We start from the raw sequence: 19604 nt of genomic DNA on the forward strand, positions 1-19604 counted from the left end.
GAGTTCACAATCTATTTATATCTATGTTTATGTTTATATTGGGGTTATATGACAATCAGCAGTTTTTGAGGTCACCTCCATGGTTAATTAGATGCCGTCTAGACTAAAATAGTTAATACACACAAAATGCTGATATATACTACCAAGAATTCATCTTAAATATCTCTTATATTTTATTTTATATTTATTTATTTATAAGTTTTACTTATAATGAAAACAGCTGTTTTGTATCAACATAATAGTGATTGAATTGACTTTGTTTTCCCTTAATTATATTGTTATCCAAGAAATAGCTCAAAATAATTTTTATAAAGTTTTTCAATGCAAACTGTCATTAAAGGGAGACAACTCAATTTAATTTACCTGCATGTACTATCAATTTTTTTCTGAATGAATTCCTTAAATGGTCAATTTTGTTTTCGTATTAATACATGAATTTGACTTCAACATAGTCAATGTTATAAATTTTGACTTTGAATGAAAGGCTCTCACTATTTTAAAACGGAAATTGTGTAAAAATTGTTCAGGAGGACTTTTTATATCCCAATTTCGTTTGCCACAGCAGTTTATAATATGTTATTATGTCTATCTCCGGTAACACTTACAAATGTATCTTTTGCTGATAAAGATTTAATATATTCTCCAATTTTGATTTTAATACTTGAACCTTACTTGAAAGTTGGAGATTTTTACAAAAGGGAATAAAATTTTAGGGAAATTTAAGTAATAGACTTTGACTTCTTTTATTGTACCATTTTTGTTAAGCTTGCATTTATATTCCTGTCTGATCATAAAAGATTCTAATATGTTCAGTAAGGGCATAAAAAGAACATAATTTTTGTACAAACCAACATAATAGGATAAGGTTCATTGTCTGATCTGACCCTTACCACATACAAAAGGTTTACAAATGAGAGGCCTCTGATGTTAAACCAGAAATATACAACCCATCATTCATTCAGGTGTAAAGGACAACATGTGATTAGTCAACTGCCAGGTGCAAATTTCCTTTCAGTGGTCCTCCATAAATAATTTATTGTAATGGTCACTTAAGTAAAAGGTCAGCAATTTTGTCCTCATTTTATTTTTCATTTTCATAAGTGATGGATTTGTATTTATAGTATCATTTTAATATTATAAATAAGCACACTGACATCAAAAGTACAAATGTACAAAATGAATATTACACTGGAAAGTAAATTAAAAATCACATTTTCATAAATATAATTTTTAGTAGTTTCATTTAATTTAGTTTTAAAGTCTAATTAATCCACAGTTAGGTGGCATCATTTAAAAGAGATATTATTTAGATAACAGCTTTCAGGAAGTAGATATAGAGCTTAAGTTTAAAAAATAATCAATTTTTGTCAATATTTGATTTTTATTTTCTCAGTTCATAAATTCCTCAATAAACTAAGAATTTCCCTATGTGACCACCTTACTTCTTTAAATTACCAATAATTTCCAATGCACATAGTAAAATTAGAATTTACGAAGTCTCTAAAATAATTAAAAGAGCTACATGTGTCTATATGGGAGCATAGAAACTGAAAAGACGGAGATCAGCCCCTATTTAGGGTTATAGCTAGGACACTGTTACTTTTTAACAAAAAAGAGGCTGAAGAAACAAAGGGGACATTCAAATCTCAAATTCTAAGAAAAACTGACAACGCCATGACAAAAAATGAAAAGACAAGCAAGCCCTGGGAAAACTAAGGAATCGAGCAACGCAGACCCCACCAAAAACCGAGGGCTGAACAAGTTAAATTATTTACAGTGATTTATACACATACTACTGATTTCAGTGCAAATAGCACCAAAAGTTTTGGAAGCAAAAGAAACATTAAAGCTAAAAGGGACCTGAACTAGGCAGTCAATGACCGAGCAGCCAAAACAACTTTTCTTAATATACAAAAAAAAAAAAAATCTGATAAATGTCAATAAAATTGTCTGACAGAAACTTTGGGAGAGCAAATTGACACATCATCATGTAACACTTTTAACAACAGGTTCAGTTATTCTGGGATTGACTTTTATGTAAAAGTATTTTTTTTTTAGCATGTTTAGGTTTTAATCTTATAAAAAAATAGGGTTGGTAGGCAGATGTAGAACAAATCTAATTTTGATCACAAATTTGTTTTTGTCTGAATACATTTATATACAGCCAGCACCTTATGAAGAATGTAAATATGTGTTAAAGAAGGATTTCTTTTATATAAAATCATAAAATTTTTCCAGTTTTAGACATACCATATAGCTCTGTGTGTTTTTATCTCTATTTATCTGAAAGGTTTTATGTAGAGAGTATATATATTCTGAAACACATTATTTGCTTATTTGTGGTAGTAAAGAATAACTTAACATTCATGGTCTTAATGGGCCAATAAGAAGGGCTCATTCATAAGAAAGACTTTACCTATGTGAAGGTACTGTTAAGAGGCAGGAATGTTACTGTAGATTAAAGACAAAGGGGAGCAAACTTGACCCACAGGTTCCAACGGTTCATAGGAAATGGCCTACAATATAAATTACCAAAATGAATACATGTATATGTATCAATTAGTAAAAGAGATGTTTTGTCAAAATCGGTGTGACAACAAAATATTTTGATGAAAAGAGCAACATGTTATTATTGCGAAATGGAAACAGTACAGGCTTTCAGCTGACACTGAAAAGTGACATAAATTCACAGGAATTCAAATCTTTCACACTTATAGCATATACATGTAGGTGTTAAATGAAGTTCAACATACATGTAGAATATATAACATATATTTGTTTTTCAGACAAATGCTGCCATGATAAGATCACAAGATGATAAAGATATTGTGGCTGAGTATTTTCCTGATTTTGCAGACAGTTAAAGGATTTTTCACTTATCCTGGAGGTAGTTATATATGTTTTTTTTCTTCATGTAAAATTGAGTTTAGATTTGTTTTTGAACTGGTACAAAAATGTAATAGCATTGACTGTATCTAACATTTTGTATAAGGTTCAGGAGAAATTTATAAATGTGTGGACCGTAGCAGGTTTTCCATGTAGCTCATGAGCAATTTATATATATGTGGACCGTAGCATGTTTTACATGTAGCTGACATGAGCAAATTATAAAAGTTATGACCAAAGCACAGTTTGTATCAGGCTCACTGAAGCATTGACATAGCACATCTTGTATAAAGCTCAAGCATGATTTATATAAGTGTTGATTTTCGAAATAATTGTGGCATATTTTTTATGAAGGTCATGAGCAATTTTTTAAATGAATTGACTAGCACATTTTGTATGAAACTCAGGAGCAAATTTTTAAAGCATTCTCGTAGCCCATTTTGTATGAAGCTGAGATGGAATTTTTCACTAACACGCGTTTTCCATCATCAGGTTTATAAAAAATTTACAAATCATTTTCATTTAATTCATATTCATGATATTATTAAATCATGCTTATGCATTTTAAAGTTTATGGTAAATTCAAAATAATTTATAACCATTTACATTGTTTGTAAATAAATTCTGTGTATTTGAGTCTATTTGTTCTCATGTTGTCATAGAGACATACATTGTATGTGATATTGAAAAAAAGTCTTGTATTGGGTTATAACCATTTATTTGTAAGTCACATATGCGGTCTTAACACTTTTAATATTGTTTAGCTTCAATACATTCAACACAGACTTATTGTATTAATTATTGAACTGGATGCAGAATCTGAACTTGAAAGAGGATTGAAAACAAATAACCTTGAAAGTAAAGTGTACATTTTATATGAAGCACTAAATTGATGCTTTGTTGATGTTTGTGTCACTTTAACCATTTGTCAACATCGGAAACTTCACAACACTCCTTTATTTCTAAAGTAAAAGATCATGTAAACAGCTCTGAAAATGTGTTTCATAACACAAAACTATTGCACTTTAGATTCTAGAAAAAGTCAGACATTTTGTGGTAGCAGAAATGAGTAATAAAAATAATAAGTATTTGTTGTTTAGCCTTTATCCTAATTGAAACTTCACTGAGGAAGTGAATTTTATTTACTTTAGATAAAACTGAGGAAAAGGCAGTTTAATATAGATGTATTGCTATTGATATTTTTCAGAACACAATAGGACTGGTCCGAATGGAAAAGAATATGATATTGAGTATCTAATGAGGATGACATAGAAATTTATCTTTTATTTCAAAAATGCAATAATGAGGAATGAGCTGGTGTTTATGGTTCAAGATTGTTCACTATACATATTTTGAACCATAAAAATCAGTTAAGGATGTTCGCTCCTCTTGTTTTAAAATTTTGCCTGATATTTGGAATCCTCTGGTTTTATCCATGTAGTGCCATTAAAGATTTTCCCTGCTAACTCCTACTTTTCTTTTCATAACTTTATTACATATAGTTCAAAAAGCCATATTTGAAAATTTTATAAAATCCTAGATACTGAACTCAAACTAATTTTCCTGAATGACTAATTATTTGCGACTTGCACAAGTAAGGCAATTATGTCAAACTTTAATTTTCTTGTATATGAATATATACCAATATAGATAGAAAGTTATGAAAATAAATTTGCTGCAAAATTGGTTAGAAAGGGCTAAACACGAAAAAAAAGTATCAAAGAAAATCAGTCTGGCTTAAAAGCCAACCCCTAATTATCTTCTTGCGTTTGTAGGCAAACTTAACACAAGTAGATAGTGGGGTTGGCTTCAGTCAGACTGAAAGAAAATGATGTTTGTTAACAGTCCTCCATATCATATTCTAATCCGTTCCATTCTGGAAAGTCCAAATAGCCTGAATATATAAAGATCAAGAAGAAATTATCTATCTTACTATTAATCATTTGTTTAACTTTGGTGTTCTCTTTTACAGTTGTTCTTCCAAACGACCCATACGTGTTCATCGGCCATGAGCTCAGATTGTATTGTAACATCACAGAAGCTGTACCAGAAAATTCCTCATCACTTTATTTCACCAAAAGTAACAACGTTATTCACAGCAACTACATAAAAAAACTAAGTAGTCGTAGTATCCAACTGATTCTGCCGATTATTGCTCCCAGTGACAAAGGAAATTATGTGTGCAAGCTAAAGAAAACTAGAGGCAATGTTCAAGTGGTTGGGAACCAGATTGTTAGAGTAGAATGTATGTATCCTGCTATAGTTAAACCTGTGTAAAATGAATTCATTATGTCAAACCTTGTCTTAAATTCATTTCATTAAATCTGACAATTTTTTTTTACAATAAAAAATAGTTAATTTGGGTTTTTTTTTTGTGTGAACCTGTAGAAATTTATTTCTAAGTTAAAGTCACAAAAAAGGTATGTTTACGAAGTTAAAATGGAAGTTTTTTCCTTGAGTAATTGAAATTTGTTATTGTGTGCTGTGATAGTTTATAGGGGTAAACTGCAGAAGCAGTTTTCATTCACTTTCGAGTAACTGTTATACCATCAAACCATCAAAAATTCTGACAGAACACAGATGCAAAACAAAAAAAAAAGATCCCAACATTGGTCTAAGGTATATCAATGGACTGACATATTTCAGACTTTTAAGAAGGATGGATATCAACAATTAAGATATAAAACTATTTTGTTTTTCATTACTCAGATTATCACCATTTTTTAAAATTCATTATGAGAAACCATCTTTTTAATTGGCAGACGGTCACAGTAATAGTCCATTGTAAGAGGGTCTGAATGGGGTTTACAGAATAGAGAATGATGGGCAAAAAGAGCAGAATAAAGGGTGAAAAAATTAAAGAATAGAGATCAGACCTGCCAACTATCCCGATTTATGGGGGATATCCCCATGAAAGGCCTCAACCTGAATTTTGGAATTCTTTTATTTATGACTTGGAATACCTCAAAACAGGCATTAGAATGAGTTAAAGGGTACATAAGCACATGCATACTCATTCAAACAATATAGAAGTAGATTTAAAACACATATGACAATAAAAGAGGAGCATCAGTTCCTCTTTCACTTAAAATCCTCCATGGAGATTTTGAAAAGTTGGCAGGTATGAGAGATAAATGGGCAAAAAATTGAAAGAATAGAGAATAATAGGCAAAATAGATAGAGAATTGTAGAAAAATTGTCTAAAAAATTAAAGAATAAAGAAATAAAAGACCCCATCCAGACCCTCTTGTATCGAAAGTGTTGAATGTTTATTCTGATATCATTGTATGTAAAATCATGATAATGTTATGAAATTATACTTACTATATTTTTTTCCTATGCAGATGAACCAAACCAAATAAAGGATATAACATGTACAGTGTACAACTGGGAGAGTATGACATGTTCCTGGAATCTAGGGGTCAATTATGTCCATCTAAACCATATTGATGTCCAGTTAGTATGGACAGTAAAGTAAGTTGTATTATATATTATATATTTTTTGTATAGAGTTTAATGGTTGTCTTTGGTTCATGTCTGTCATATTTGTTTTCCATAAATTTTATTTTTACAAATAAGGTTAGTTTTCTCATTGAATTCTTTCACATTTTTTAGTGTCAAGGCCTTTTATAGCTGACTATACAGTATGTGTTTTTCTCATTGTTGTTGGCTGTGCAGTGACCTATAATTGCCACTAAATTATAGGCTCCTGACTTTGCATACTTTGACAAAACAAGAAAATGAAATAACCATAAAAATATTATTTTTTCCCCAATCCACGAAAGTTGGTATCCACAAAAATAAACCCACAATAATTTGAATTGGCTTTAATTAGTATGAATAATAGATTTGGGATGTATTTCATTAAGGCAGCAACCCAAAGACTCCAAAAACCAAAAGATATTTAGAGGTCTATTCAAAGAAAAATCATGTAGTTTAAAATATTTTTTTGTCTTCCCCTTGCAGAGGTGAGCAGCAGTATGATTGCCCCCATAAGACATTGAACTCGTGTACTTGGAAACCAAATGATGGTTTGGATAGTTTTCGACCAGATATGCTGTATTACATGGTTATAATTGTCAGAAATAATAAAACAGGAAATGAAACCAAGTCCAAAGTATTCCAGGAACAGACAAGTAAAATAGGTATGTATATTTTGTTTTCATAATGTCCAGTGACAAATATTTCATTGCAAATTCAGGATTTAATTTAACAATGAATGAATAAGTGTTAAAAATGTGAATGGACTGGGATGAATGGAGAGACATTTTAGTTGCCATTGGAAAAGAGGGCATATCAAAGTAGGGACAGAAACTATACCTTGCAAAAGGGGGACTTCAGTGGCAGAGTGGTCTAGGTAGTTTCATGTGCAATGGTCACTTGCCTGACAACAATGAGATTGTGAGTTTGAACCCCACTTGTCGGAAGGTGGGATAGATTCCGATCTTAATTGACTATGATTGTCAGTTTTCCTGTTGAGGGTCAGTGGTTCTCTCTGTGTACAGCTTTCTCCACCAATAAAAACTAGCCTTCATGAAATAGAAAAGACTGTGTTAAAAACAATCAATCAATCTTGCAATAAGCCACCTCAAAAAAGTTGTTGCAAGGGTTCTTTTATGGACAAAGAACTGGACACCAAATTTTAAGTCACTATTCTGATCTGGTTTGAAATTTCAAATATGGTTGTATATTTAAAACCGTTTGGCACATAATAATCAATAAATATTGTTTACAACCATTTTAAGTGAAAAATACATAACACGAAAAGGGAGTGTTCTTAACCCTAATGATAGTGACTTGTATTGATTATGATAAATAGATATGAAAGCAATAAAGTTTGTGGATTCTGATTAAGTCTAATTTTCATGAATTTGTAGCTGAAACAATTATCCAGTTATGTTTTGTAATTGAACAGTCTTTATCGAAAAAATATTTCAATGGTATCTCTTTTTTCAGTAAAACCCAGTAGTGTTTCTGACTTAAAAGCCTCCCAAAACAGCACATGCCTTCACTTAGAATGGAATCACAGCAGGACAGAAGACAAAATTTATAGGATACAGTACCAGTCTAGATGGGAAAGTTCGTGGAAGGTTAGTCAGTAGTCTCCCTTGTTTTACATGAAAATTTAAAAAAAGAGGTGGGAAGTTTGGTAGATGTTCATGAGACCAGACCTATAAAAAATGGGAAAATTTGAAAGCAAAATTATGTTCAGCATCCTAAAAATCACTGCAATAACATAAGTTGTGAAAAAAGTCCCTTTTAGTCGTTATTTTAAATTTAGGTTAGCCCATTGTAGCCAAAAGTCTGAGACCTGAAGGAATTTTACACTGGTTAAAATGTTATTGAAAAAGGACCAGATTTCTTAAGTAGGACTTTTGCGTCTGCTGTGTTCACTGGAGCTGTATAGTTACTAAATTTAGAACAGTAACAACAAATATGATTATTAAGTTGAAGTTCTTGTTTTGATCTGGGTCTCCATTTTTATTTAGAAAAGTTTAGAAAAATTAAGTAAACAAAAGGTAAAAATATAATAGATGCAAACACATATTAGAACCTAGCTGTGGAACAGTAACTCTTTTGGTCCTTGGGACATTTTTTTGCATTTGCAGACAATGAATACAAAAAAAAGTTCTAACGCTAATAAGGACCATGATATTAAATAAAGGTGCTAGCAGGACAGTCTTATTATAAAATCATCCATATGATTATAAAACTTTTTTTCATAGGTTTTGAATTTAGGTGACATTAATAGGACGACCATCTGCAACTTAGTTCCTAACACAGAGTATACTGTAAAGATAGCATGTAAACCATTTTGGGATGGATACTGGAGTGATGAAGTAGAAACTACAATTAAATTGGATGATGATGGTAGGTCATTTTAATTTTTTTTTCATTTTATAATTGCTACTGAATATTAGGCAAGCAACAATCAATCTCACTTTTAATGAAACTTCACATACACTTTTTACAAATCAAATTTTCATAAAGTAATGATGGTAACTACTAAAAATATTGAACACTTGCATAAGACCACACCAACGCCAGCAAAATGAAAAACACATGGTCCAGATAGCATGACTTAATACAAACTCTGTACCAAACAGAACATCATAATTACTTTTTGAGAGAAGGTTGATAAAAAGTATCATTTTGTGCCTGTGAAATTGCAAAAGTAGTAAAATTCTTCCAGTTTTTCAAAACTATGTTAATTTTAATGAATAATAATCTTGTAACTCTTGTGAAAAGCGTCAATTGTAATGTTAGAAAACAAGGTATGATTTATTTACTGTATATCAAGTCATTTTCGCATCAAAATACTCCCACTTAAACTAAGTATTTTTCCCACAGTGCCAGGAGCTGCGCCAGAAGTACAGCCTGGAGGTTTTGTAGAGAAACCATGTAGTTTCCAGGATTGTCGTGTCATCTCTGTCTACTGGAGGGTTAGTATTGTTTACAAAATGTATACATCATTTATCAATATTCTGAATTAGATAAATGGCTTGCATGGACAAGTCTCTTTAAGACTCAGTAATTGTGTTTTAGTAGTGGAAAAGTTTTGATTTTTTTCAGTGATTTTTGCTGTACCAGAAGCAAGTTCTAAGCAAGTACAAAAACAGCTAAATAAATTATGCATTTGCCTATTCAAAGTGTTTGTCAGAAAGCTCTTGAGCAGTCAATGTGTCATGATGTGTCTTCAACAGACTTTAGAAGTTTTACCCTCTGAGAAAAATTCTTAAACCCTGGTTGATTAAAAGTTTTTGCACTGTTCTTATGGAATAGAAAAAACAAAGGATATTGAGTATCCATCCATGACACTAAATCAGTACATGCACAGTGAAAAACACACAAATGTCAAAGAAAAAAACTGTTATAAGGGCTGTCTCATAAAAAGATGCATGGGACCCAGGGTGGGCTCTTCAAAATCTCATCTAATGTAGTGTGTTTTATTTCAGTGAAAGTGTAAGAGAAATTCTAAAATTGCTTCTATAGATGGTTACTCAATTTTCAAAATGCCTTCCCTGTGTACCATGTTGGTTTTAATGGAACAACTCTTAAAATGTCCTCTTGTTGGAAACTTGGCATTTAAATTATAAGTTTCACAGAACAAAAGTTATATGTTTCTGAAAATTTCCTTTTCAGCCCATTATGGAGAGACTAACAAATGGAGAGATATCCAATTACAAGATTACATCACAGGATGTTGACGGACAAAAATCTCCTGAGGAAATATATACTGGTACCAAGACATCAGGACAACTGATGTTGATGTCGGGAACAGACTATCTTGTTGATATCCAAGGAGAGACGAAGAAAGGATTATCACCACACAGAGCCAGCATTCTTATTCTTGGAAAAGATAGAAGTATGTTATGATTGAAGTCATTAATGGAAAAATGAAACCTGTTACTACTTAACACATGCAAAACCATAACAAAATATCACTATTTTTTTTCCATCCATTTCTATCCTGTTATTATAAACTTGATATTGAGTATCCATCCATGACACAAAACCAGTACATGCACAGTAAAAACACACAAATGTCAAAGATAAGAACTGTTATAAGGGCTGTCTTATAAAAAGATACTTTAACCTTTTAAAATTTTGAAAGCATTATTTGAAATACTATGCACCAATTCTTGAGTAGGGAACGATCAATCTTTGCATTTTTGTCCACTGTTTTGTCCATCAATGGCAATATTAAATGCATGTAAAAGTTTCTTAATTTTCAGTACAGCAAATCATCTGTGATGGAAAAAAAATAACGACCTTGAGATTGATTGATTGATTGATTGTCATTTGCTTACCATTCAATGGCAATATTAGCTTGAAATAACTGTAACAAATGTTGGTAGAAAAATACACATGATAGAAGGAACAACTGTTTTATTGCTGCAGTCTTATTGAAATGTGGAATTTTGAGCAATTAAAGTATGCCTTACTAATGTCTGTCAGCTAAATTAAATCTTTATATTATATAATTGATATCATTTGTTTTTACAATTAAATCATAAGGTAGATTTATTTTAATCATTATTTTATATTTTATTTCAGAACCACCATACCCAGATCATTTTCTAGTTGAGGCAGAGCAGGCGGCCACATATACCAATAATCTTTTTCGTTTACATATAAAATGGCGCCAACCAAAGACAGCACAACGAATACTTGGTTATACACTGTTTTGGTGTAAAGGTTCTAATAGTGATTACACTTGTCTGGTGAGTTTTTGTAAAGGATTTTGATTATACTACATATCAGGGATTCATTTATTTTTATGGCATCCAGTTTTTGTGGATTGAGGGAAAATTGCTCTTTCTTTGATACTTTAATTTCCTGGTATTAACAAAGTTTGCATATAAACCTAATATGGGCTGAATGTGACCACCCATATTGAATTAATTTGAGGGCATACCATCCCCCACCCAATAAATTTTGGGACAGGCCTTGGAAATTTTGTATTTTGTTGATTGATTAAATACTTAGTTAGCCTTTACCCGTGAAATCTTCAAAGATAAATATCACATACATCATGATAAATCAATAGTATTATAGTTGAATATCAAAGGCACTTAGTATTAAACATGAATATGAAAATAAGGAGATGTGGTATGATTGCCCATGAGACAGCTATCCACCAAAGTTCAAATGAAGTGGATGTAAGCAATTATAGGCAACAGTACAGCCTTCAACAATGAGAAAAACCCATACCGTATAGTCGGCTATAAAAGACCCCGACACGAAAAATATGAAACAATTCAATTGAGAAAACTAAAGGCCTATTTAATAACAAAACAATTTACGAAAAACAAATATGACAGACATGAACCAATGACAACCACTGAACTACAGGCTCCTGTCTTCGGACAGTCACATAAAGAATGTGGCGGGTTAAACGTGTGAAAACGCCAACCCTCCCCTTACTTGGGACAGCAGTGTAACAGTACAACATAACAAACTATAAAAACCAGTTGCAAAGGGCTTAACTCAGATTGAAACAAAGCTGGTTTGTGGATCAAAAATTTTAGTATACTCAGACATAAAAAAAACGGCAGTTAGCATAAAACATTTGGAATATTAGATCAACAGGGCCTTCTCAAACAGAAATACAAAAATTTTCATCTTTGGGACTAAGTGCACAAAAATATCTTCTATGGAATTTGTAAAACAAATTTCTTTCAGACATAACAATTAAAAAATGAAGAAAATCAAATACCAGCAGCAATGCAAAAGACTTAGAAATCTCAGACACCCATATTGAGTAAGATTTCCTGTCAACTCTGAATTTTATAAAAGGGTTTACTTTTCTCTCTTTTTGCAGGAACCTATTAAGTGGGCTGTTTTGAAAGGAAACCAGAGAAAATATACAAGAACTGTCAATAAAGATGAAATGCGTAGTTTAATATTTGGTATCTCCATGGAAACTGTTCATCCTACAGGAGAAACTGTCAGCAGTGGTATTTTGTGGAATGAATGTATTTTTATGCAAAATGAAAGTGAGTAGAGGTGTACACGTCAGTACACACATAAGTAACATTATAATAATACTTTATTCAAAAGCAATACAGCTTATAGAATATTTACATAATGTGGTTTTGTAACTTATCAAATGCAAGACTTTCTTTGTCTATATTATGTAAAAAAAATACAAAAAAACAAGTATTTAAATAAACTAATGTATCTTTCCTAGATTAATTAAATAATAAAGAGATAGAAAATTAACATTTATATTGTGTGTAGAATGCAAACCACATCTTGTATTTTCTTTTTTTTTGTTCTGTACACACAAAGTAATTCAGTTGAAAATCACTCTTAGTCAATGTAGAATGAATCAATGAAGCAAGATGAATGGGTAGAATTAATGTGATAACAATCTTGATTTTCAACTTTGTTATTTACACATTTCAGTGTAAATCACCAATATTGATCAGCAGTATTCATTGTGGGAAAAATCACCACCGAAAGGGATTTTTTATTGAATCAACATGTACAGTATTCAAACACATTTTAAGTGTATATTTATATCAGAACAAATTTAGATTTAGAACTTGTAATGGATATTATAGCATCATTGTAACTTCTCTTTTTACATAAATTCAAATTTAATTGCAGGACCTCCATTGGCTCCCAAGAATGTACGAGTATTATCATTGGTAGAGGAAAACAATGTTCAAGTAGAATGGGATAAATTTAGATGTACAGAAATGACTGGATATATAACAAAGTTTACTGTGTTTTATTGTGAGTCAGTGACTGGTCTAAATTGTAGTGGTAAGTCCTTTTATTAATTATGGATAAAAATGTACTTTTAAGAGCATCTTACAGGGAGGGGGATCTTGATGCTCAATCTTTTGGTTTTCTGTGTAGTGTTAGTCTTTTTCCTTAGGCCATAGTTTTGTTTGTCTTTCTTCAACTTGAGATTGTTGTTGACCCTCTTGGTACCATCTTCCCTTTTTTATATTTGTGTATTCCCCATTTATACCGCAACAAATAAATTAAGTAAATTACATAAGTTGATACTTAAAATTTTTTAGTTTCATACATTTAGTTTTTAACTTGAAAATTTGTAACATCTTACATGAAATTCTAATGAAATATTTTGTTAATGCCTCAAAAGAAGGCTTAGACCAAAAGTGGCGCTTAAAAGTGGCGTTACAACACCAACAATCAATCCATCAAAAGAAGGCTTAATTATAAAGATCATATTTACAAATTAAAAATGTAACAACACCCTAGAAATATTTTCAGGATTTTATTGTAATATTCAAGGAAAGATTTGATACTTACAGCAACCATAATCTATATTATGATATATTATATTATAGGAACATACCAATTCGTAAATGTAAATGGACATGATACCAGTGTAGTTCTTAAAGACATGTCACCTAAAGCTACATATAGAGTTTGGGTTCAGGCTAAGACTAGCGGTGGCTTGGGTCCAGAATCTGATCCAGTCTACACAACAATTCCAGTTACTGGTAAGTCATCATCATCAACTTTGGTCAGGGCTATTTGATTATAAATTATGGAGGGGTAAGAAGGGACTTCCAAAGTCCACCAATATCAAGCATACATTCTTTTTATAATTTTCCATAAGTCATGTGGACATAAAACCATAAATGATCAAATTCTATAATAAAACTTCCCTCCTGGACTCCATCATTCTTTTTTTTTGGAATATTTGTACTGATCTTTTTTACTACATAGCTTGTGTGCATAAACCATGCGTCTTATGAAAACAAAATCAAAGTTTAAGAATTTATACCTTTTCCTTAATAAGTAGTATTTTCTTTTCTATCTTTTCAATGTACCTTAACAAAAATATGTTATGTTTCTTTTTTAATTAAAATTATGTTTTTTTGTGTTTTAGGTATCTCCTTGACAACAGATGAAATAGCCGGCATTGCCATATCTATTCTGCTTGTTGTTATTTTAGCTTTGATTGGATTCATATGTGTTTTCAGGTATGTCTAATAATATTATCTCTGGTTTGGGATAAATGATTGCAGATCTTTTTATGCCCCACCTACAATAGTAGTAGGGGCATTATGTTTTCTGGTCTGTGTGTCTGTCCATTCGTTCGTTCGTTCGTCCGTCCGTCTGTCTGTTTTTGGTCTAGGTATTTTTGATGAAGTTGAAGTCCAATCAACTTGAAACTTAGTACACATGTTCCCTTTGATATGATCTTTCTAATTTTAATGCCAAATTAAAGTTTTGACCCCAATTTCACGGTCCACTGAACATAGAAAATGATAGTGCGAGTGGGGCATCTGTGCACTATGGACACATTCTTGTTTTTATTTTTCATAAGATGAATGAAATGTCATTTACAAAGTCATAAAAGTATTAACATTCTCTTTATTTCTTTGTATGCTTGTGAAAGGAGTTGCCTCCCCTGACAATTTTAACCATTTTCTTTTTTCAGTGTAATTTGAATGAAAACGGCTTAAATTTCTGCCTGTGTTTCAACAACTTCTCTTATTTCCTATGAGTCTAATTAAGTAGTAATTGTTGTAAATTCTTAGCATAAACTCTATTTATAAAGTACCTTTCAATTTTATTTATTTGTATATTTTGAGAATTTGCTTTAAAGTACGGGAAAAGTTCTTGCTTTTTATCCAACTTCAGAATGAATCTTAAATATGTACAACTTTTCAGGAGAAAATCTACCTACTTCACAAGTAAGAATCGCATACCATTTTACCCAATATTTTCAAAACATTTTATAAACTGTAATCCTGAGGTTTCGCATCCACCATAAAGACTTTTTATCCGCTAGTGGGAGAACCTTATATTTTATTTGCAAAAGTCAATTTAGATTGAAACCTTACACTTGAAACCATTGACATTTTGACAAAAAATTTGGCAAATGGTCAGTTATATTTAAATTTGACAAAGAGCTATTTAAAAAATTTCCAGTTATTAAACCAAAATTGCTCAAGTGCAAAGGTCACCTGAATCTAGTTGTCTCACCTTACACATTAGAGATATAATAGCTTTTGATAAAATGTAAATCAAAGTGATAAGTTGCTGGCCAAGCTATACATTTAGTATTGTCTTCTTGCAAGAAATCATTTAGTACATGCATGGTTTTATGCTTAAAAATGTTTGGTTTTAGTTACAATCAATGGAGATAGGTACCTAATGAGTATTATTTTTACAGTAAAAGAGGGATAACTTAGGCCATCCTAAATTTATTCTGTATTTAATATTTCCTTTCCTTTGCACAACATCAATGGAAGGATGAAAAGAAAAGAATTAAAACAATGCTTTTAGCATGTTTACCTTGGTCACCTAGTACATGCAACAGTAATTTATTAAAAGTGTCATTTTGAACTTAGATATTCTCTGTACAAATTAAAACGATTGTGGGAAATTCTGTTTATTTTAATGATTTAGCAAAAAAAAATATTTAGAATGGTCTATCTTGCTTAATTTTTCTTTGGTTTCTTTTTATAAAGCATCTTTTTATCTGTAATATTTTGTCATTTAACCAACATTTCTTATTATGGGTCCTTAATCAAATTTATCTTCCTAGTTGTTGATATGTTTTTGATATTGAAAGTGCACTTGCAAATGTACAAATGATTTGATGAATAAAATGAGATGTGGGGTCATAAGTCAAAGAGACAACATCCCAATGACTCAAAAACCAATTGAAATTTAGGGGTCAACATACTTTCTCTACAACATATCAATTTCTAAATTGCCTGAAAGAGTTGTGAATAATTTAACAGAGATTATCAAAGAGCTGAAATTTTCTAAATGAGGGATACCATTTGATTTTTATGGGGAGGGGGCCTAGGATGAAATTTGAAAAAAATAGGCATGACAGGAGTTTTGAATAAAAAAAAAGGCAGGATGAGACACTTGTAAAAAAAAAAAGTCAAAATGACAATTTAGGTAAAAAAAAGTCAGGATAAACTAAAAAAAAAGGGCAGGACCGAATAGAGTGGAAAATAAAAAGGCAGGATAGAGATTACAACTAAAAAAAAAGGGAGGACAAAATTTTTCATCCTAGCCCCCCATAAAAATCAAATGGTAGCTCCCTTACAAAAAAAACATAACTTAAAACAACCACTGACTTTGGACAATCTTACAAACAATTGGTGGGATTGAACTAGTTTTTTTCAGATCTTTAATCTGTTTATACTCTGACCTTTTGAGAGAGTCTTAGGGCTTTTTGTAATCTGAAGTGTATAAATGTTTTTCTTTCATGATATTATTTTCAGAAGATGTAAGAGTGCACACAAACCATATGACATCATTTTACCCAACGTAATTTTTAGATGTTATAAAAAAGAAGCGAAAGATCCTCAAAATGAAGCAGACGATTTACTCAGTTTACAAAGGGTTCCATTGCCTCATATTGTAAGTGCATAGGCTTTTGCTTGACAGCACATATTTAACTTTCACATTATTTTCAGGAGATGCGCTGCCGAAGTTAAGGAACAGTTCAAGCCATATGATATAGATTTACCCAACGTTCCATTGCCTCCCATTGTAAGTGAATCATCAATTCTGTTTTCCTTTCATATCCTGTTCTTCAAGTTAAAGTCCTTATGCATGGGTAAAAATTGCATGTTCTGTTAAGGTCATAGAAATTTCTAGATACTTTTGACAGTTTTTTTTTTTTTTTTTTTACATGAGAAGTGTTCATTTAAAAAAAGATAGGATAGTGCTGATACCAAAGTTTAAATTTTTGGAATGTGAATCTAGAAATTTACCATGTTTGGCCTTTTAAATGCATGAACCTGTTCCCTTCCTTCCCTTTCTTTATTTCAAAATAAAGGTATTGTTACAATGGCCGGTATACTTGTGTTGTTTTGGTAAAGGTGTTTGTAGAAATAGATGTGTTTTAGTAGCTAGACATATATACATTTTGCTTTAAACTATATACTTGGAAATAATCATGGAAGATTTATGTTTGATGCAGGTGTTTGCAAAAACTGCACTTTCAGAAGATATTGAAAATAAGAATAATCTACATTTAAAAGAAATGAAAGAAAAATTCGGCAAATAAAATTCTAGTTATAGAAATAAAGAGACATGCAATGACAATTTCCTGGTATACAGTTTGTAGGAAATGCTGTTCCCTATTATGAAACATGCACAATGGAAGAAGGGTTGTGATAATATATATTTAAACCTGACACTGTATTATTCTGTTGCACTAGAAAGTGGATTTCTTTAATTGTTGGTCAGGATTTGTGCATTACAATTCTTTTATTATTAGACGTATAGTTATTGATTCATGATGCAGCTGTTAAAGCTTATAATATTGATGAGAAAAATCATCTTTATCCAATTTACTGCTATTTTAAGATTAAATTGTTCATGAATTTTCAACCATGTATTTAGGGGGTTCAAGGTCACATTTAAAAATTGCCTTATGTTACCAGGTCACTTTTAAGCAAACTACAGTTCCCAGCTGATCTGATTCTCGGTTTTAAACATTTTTAAAGGTAACAGGTCATTTTATATGAGATGTAAGGTCAAACCTCACCCAAAGGTTGCAAGTTGAATTTGTCTATGTTGTAGCCACATTTAATGCTTACCCATAAATTTATTTGGATTAAAAATGTGTTGACATTTTTCCCTGAAACCACGAAAATTAAGTTTACCAATAAAAGTAATTTCAAATTATGTTTAATGCGTAAACTTTTATTTCTAAGGTCATATATACTAAATGCATCAGAGTATTTTTAACCCATACAAGATATTCTGATCTTTATCTTGGAGCTTGAATATTCAAGGAATTTTCTGGCTTACATATGCAAAGCTCTGCTTCCTTCTGCCCTTTTGGCTTATGTTACCTTAACATAAGTTTTTGTTTCATTTGATAATGTTGGATTGTTTTGGATTTTCAAATATTTTGGCACCAAACATCACTTAAGAGGCTTCAATTGTTGCTTGCACATCTGGTGCAGTGAAATTGGTACATTTATGTTATGGCATAGAGTTTGCATCTTCATTTTTGGACTTGACCAGTGTTTTTTTGTCGAGCCTGCGACTTTTGTCGCAGAAAGCTCGACATAGGGATAGTGATCCGGCAGCAGCGGCTAACTTCTTAAAAGTTTTATATTTTAGAAGGTGGAAGTCCTGGATGCTTCATACTTTGTATATAGATGCCTCATGTTACGAAGTTTCCGTCAGTCACATGTCCAATGTCCTTGACATCATTTTCATGGTTCAGTGACTACTTGAAAAAAAAGTTCAGATTTTTTGGAATGTTAAATTCTCTCTTATTATAAGTAACAGGATAACTATATTTGGTATGTGCGTACCTTGCAAGGTCCTCATGCCCGTCAGATAGTTTTCACTTGACCTCGACCTCATTTCATGGATCAGTGAACAAGGTTAAGTTTTCGTGGTCAAGTCCATATCTGAGATACTATAAGCAATAGGTCTACTATATTTGGTGTATGTAATGAAAGTAAGGGGTACATGTCAAACTGGCAGGTGTCATCTGACCTTGACCTCATTTTCATGGTTCAGTGGTCATAGTTTAGTATTTGTGTTTTGGTCTGTTTTTCTAATACTGTTTGCAATAGGTCAACTGTATTTGGTGTATGGAAATATTGTACGATGTTCATGTCTGTCTGGCAAGTTTTATTTGACCTTGACCTCATTTTTACGGTTCATTGCTCTATGTTAAGTTTTTGTGTTTTGGTTTGTTTTTCTAATACTGTATGCAGTAGGTCAACTATATTTGGTGTATGGAAATATTTTACGATGTACATGTCAGTCTGGCATGTTTTATTTGACCTTGACCTCATTTTCAAGGTTCATTTCTAAATGTTAAGTTTTTGTGTTTTGGTCTGTTTTCCTAATACTGTATGCAGTAGGTCAACTATATTTGGTGTATGGAAATATTTATTGATGTACATGTCAGTCTGGCAGGTTTTAATTGACCTTAACCTCATTTTCATGGTTCATTGCTTATGTTAAGTTTTTGTGTTTTGGTCTGTTTTTCTTACACTTTAAGCAACAGGTCAACTATATTTGGTGTATGGAATGATTGTAAGGTGTACATGTCTAGCTGGCAGGTGTCATTTGACCTTGACCTCATTTTCATGGTTCAGTGGTCATAGTTAAGATTTTGAGTTTTGGTCTTTTTTTCTAATACTATATGCCATAGGTCAACTATATTTGGTGTTTGGAAATATTTTATGATCTTTATGTCAGTTGCGCAGTTTTTATTTGACCTT

At 31.5% G+C, this 19604-nt stretch overlaps 1 protein-coding gene across 4 annotated transcripts in view; it reads left to right on the forward strand.

The window, feature by feature from the left end:
- Window positions 1–19604, forward strand: part of LOC127701053 (interleukin-6 receptor subunit beta-like) — a 53021-nt gene that overhangs the window by 26713 nt on the left and 6704 nt on the right. For 3 of the 4 annotated variants that reach the window (XM_052204836.1, XM_052204844.1, XM_052204853.1), the window contains 14 exons: window positions 2787–2887; window positions 4859–5131; window positions 6231–6360; window positions 6853–7031; window positions 7843–7976; window positions 8613–8757; window positions 9238–9329; window positions 10030–10252; window positions 10945–11111; window positions 12212–12386; window positions 13003–13161; window positions 13716–13871; window positions 14264–14357; window positions 16626–16764. In XM_052204836.1, coding sequence (XP_052060796.1) covers window positions 2815–2887; window positions 4859–5131; window positions 6231–6360; window positions 6853–7031; window positions 7843–7976; window positions 8613–8757; window positions 9238–9329; window positions 10030–10252; window positions 10945–11111; window positions 12212–12386; window positions 13003–13161; window positions 13716–13871; window positions 14264–14357; window positions 16626–16764 — 2139 coding nt within the window. In that variant the 5' untranslated portion in view covers window positions 2787–2814. Of the gene's footprint in view, window positions 1–2786; window positions 2888–4858; window positions 5132–6230; window positions 6361–6852; window positions 7032–7842; window positions 7977–8612; window positions 8758–9237; window positions 9330–10029; window positions 10253–10944; window positions 11112–12211; window positions 12387–13002; window positions 13162–13715; window positions 13872–14263; window positions 14358–16625; window positions 16765–16820; window positions 16897–19604 lie in introns of all 4 variants that reach the window. The other variant, XM_052204861.1, reaches the window with a different exon arrangement.

The sequence above is a fragment of the Mytilus californianus genome, unplaced genomic scaffold, assembly GCF_021869535.1.
Source record: "Mytilus californianus isolate M0D057914Y unplaced genomic scaffold, xbMytCali1.0.p SCAF_1, whole genome shotgun sequence".
Lineage (NCBI taxonomy): Eukaryota > Metazoa > Mollusca > Bivalvia > Mytilida > Mytilidae > Mytilus > Mytilus californianus.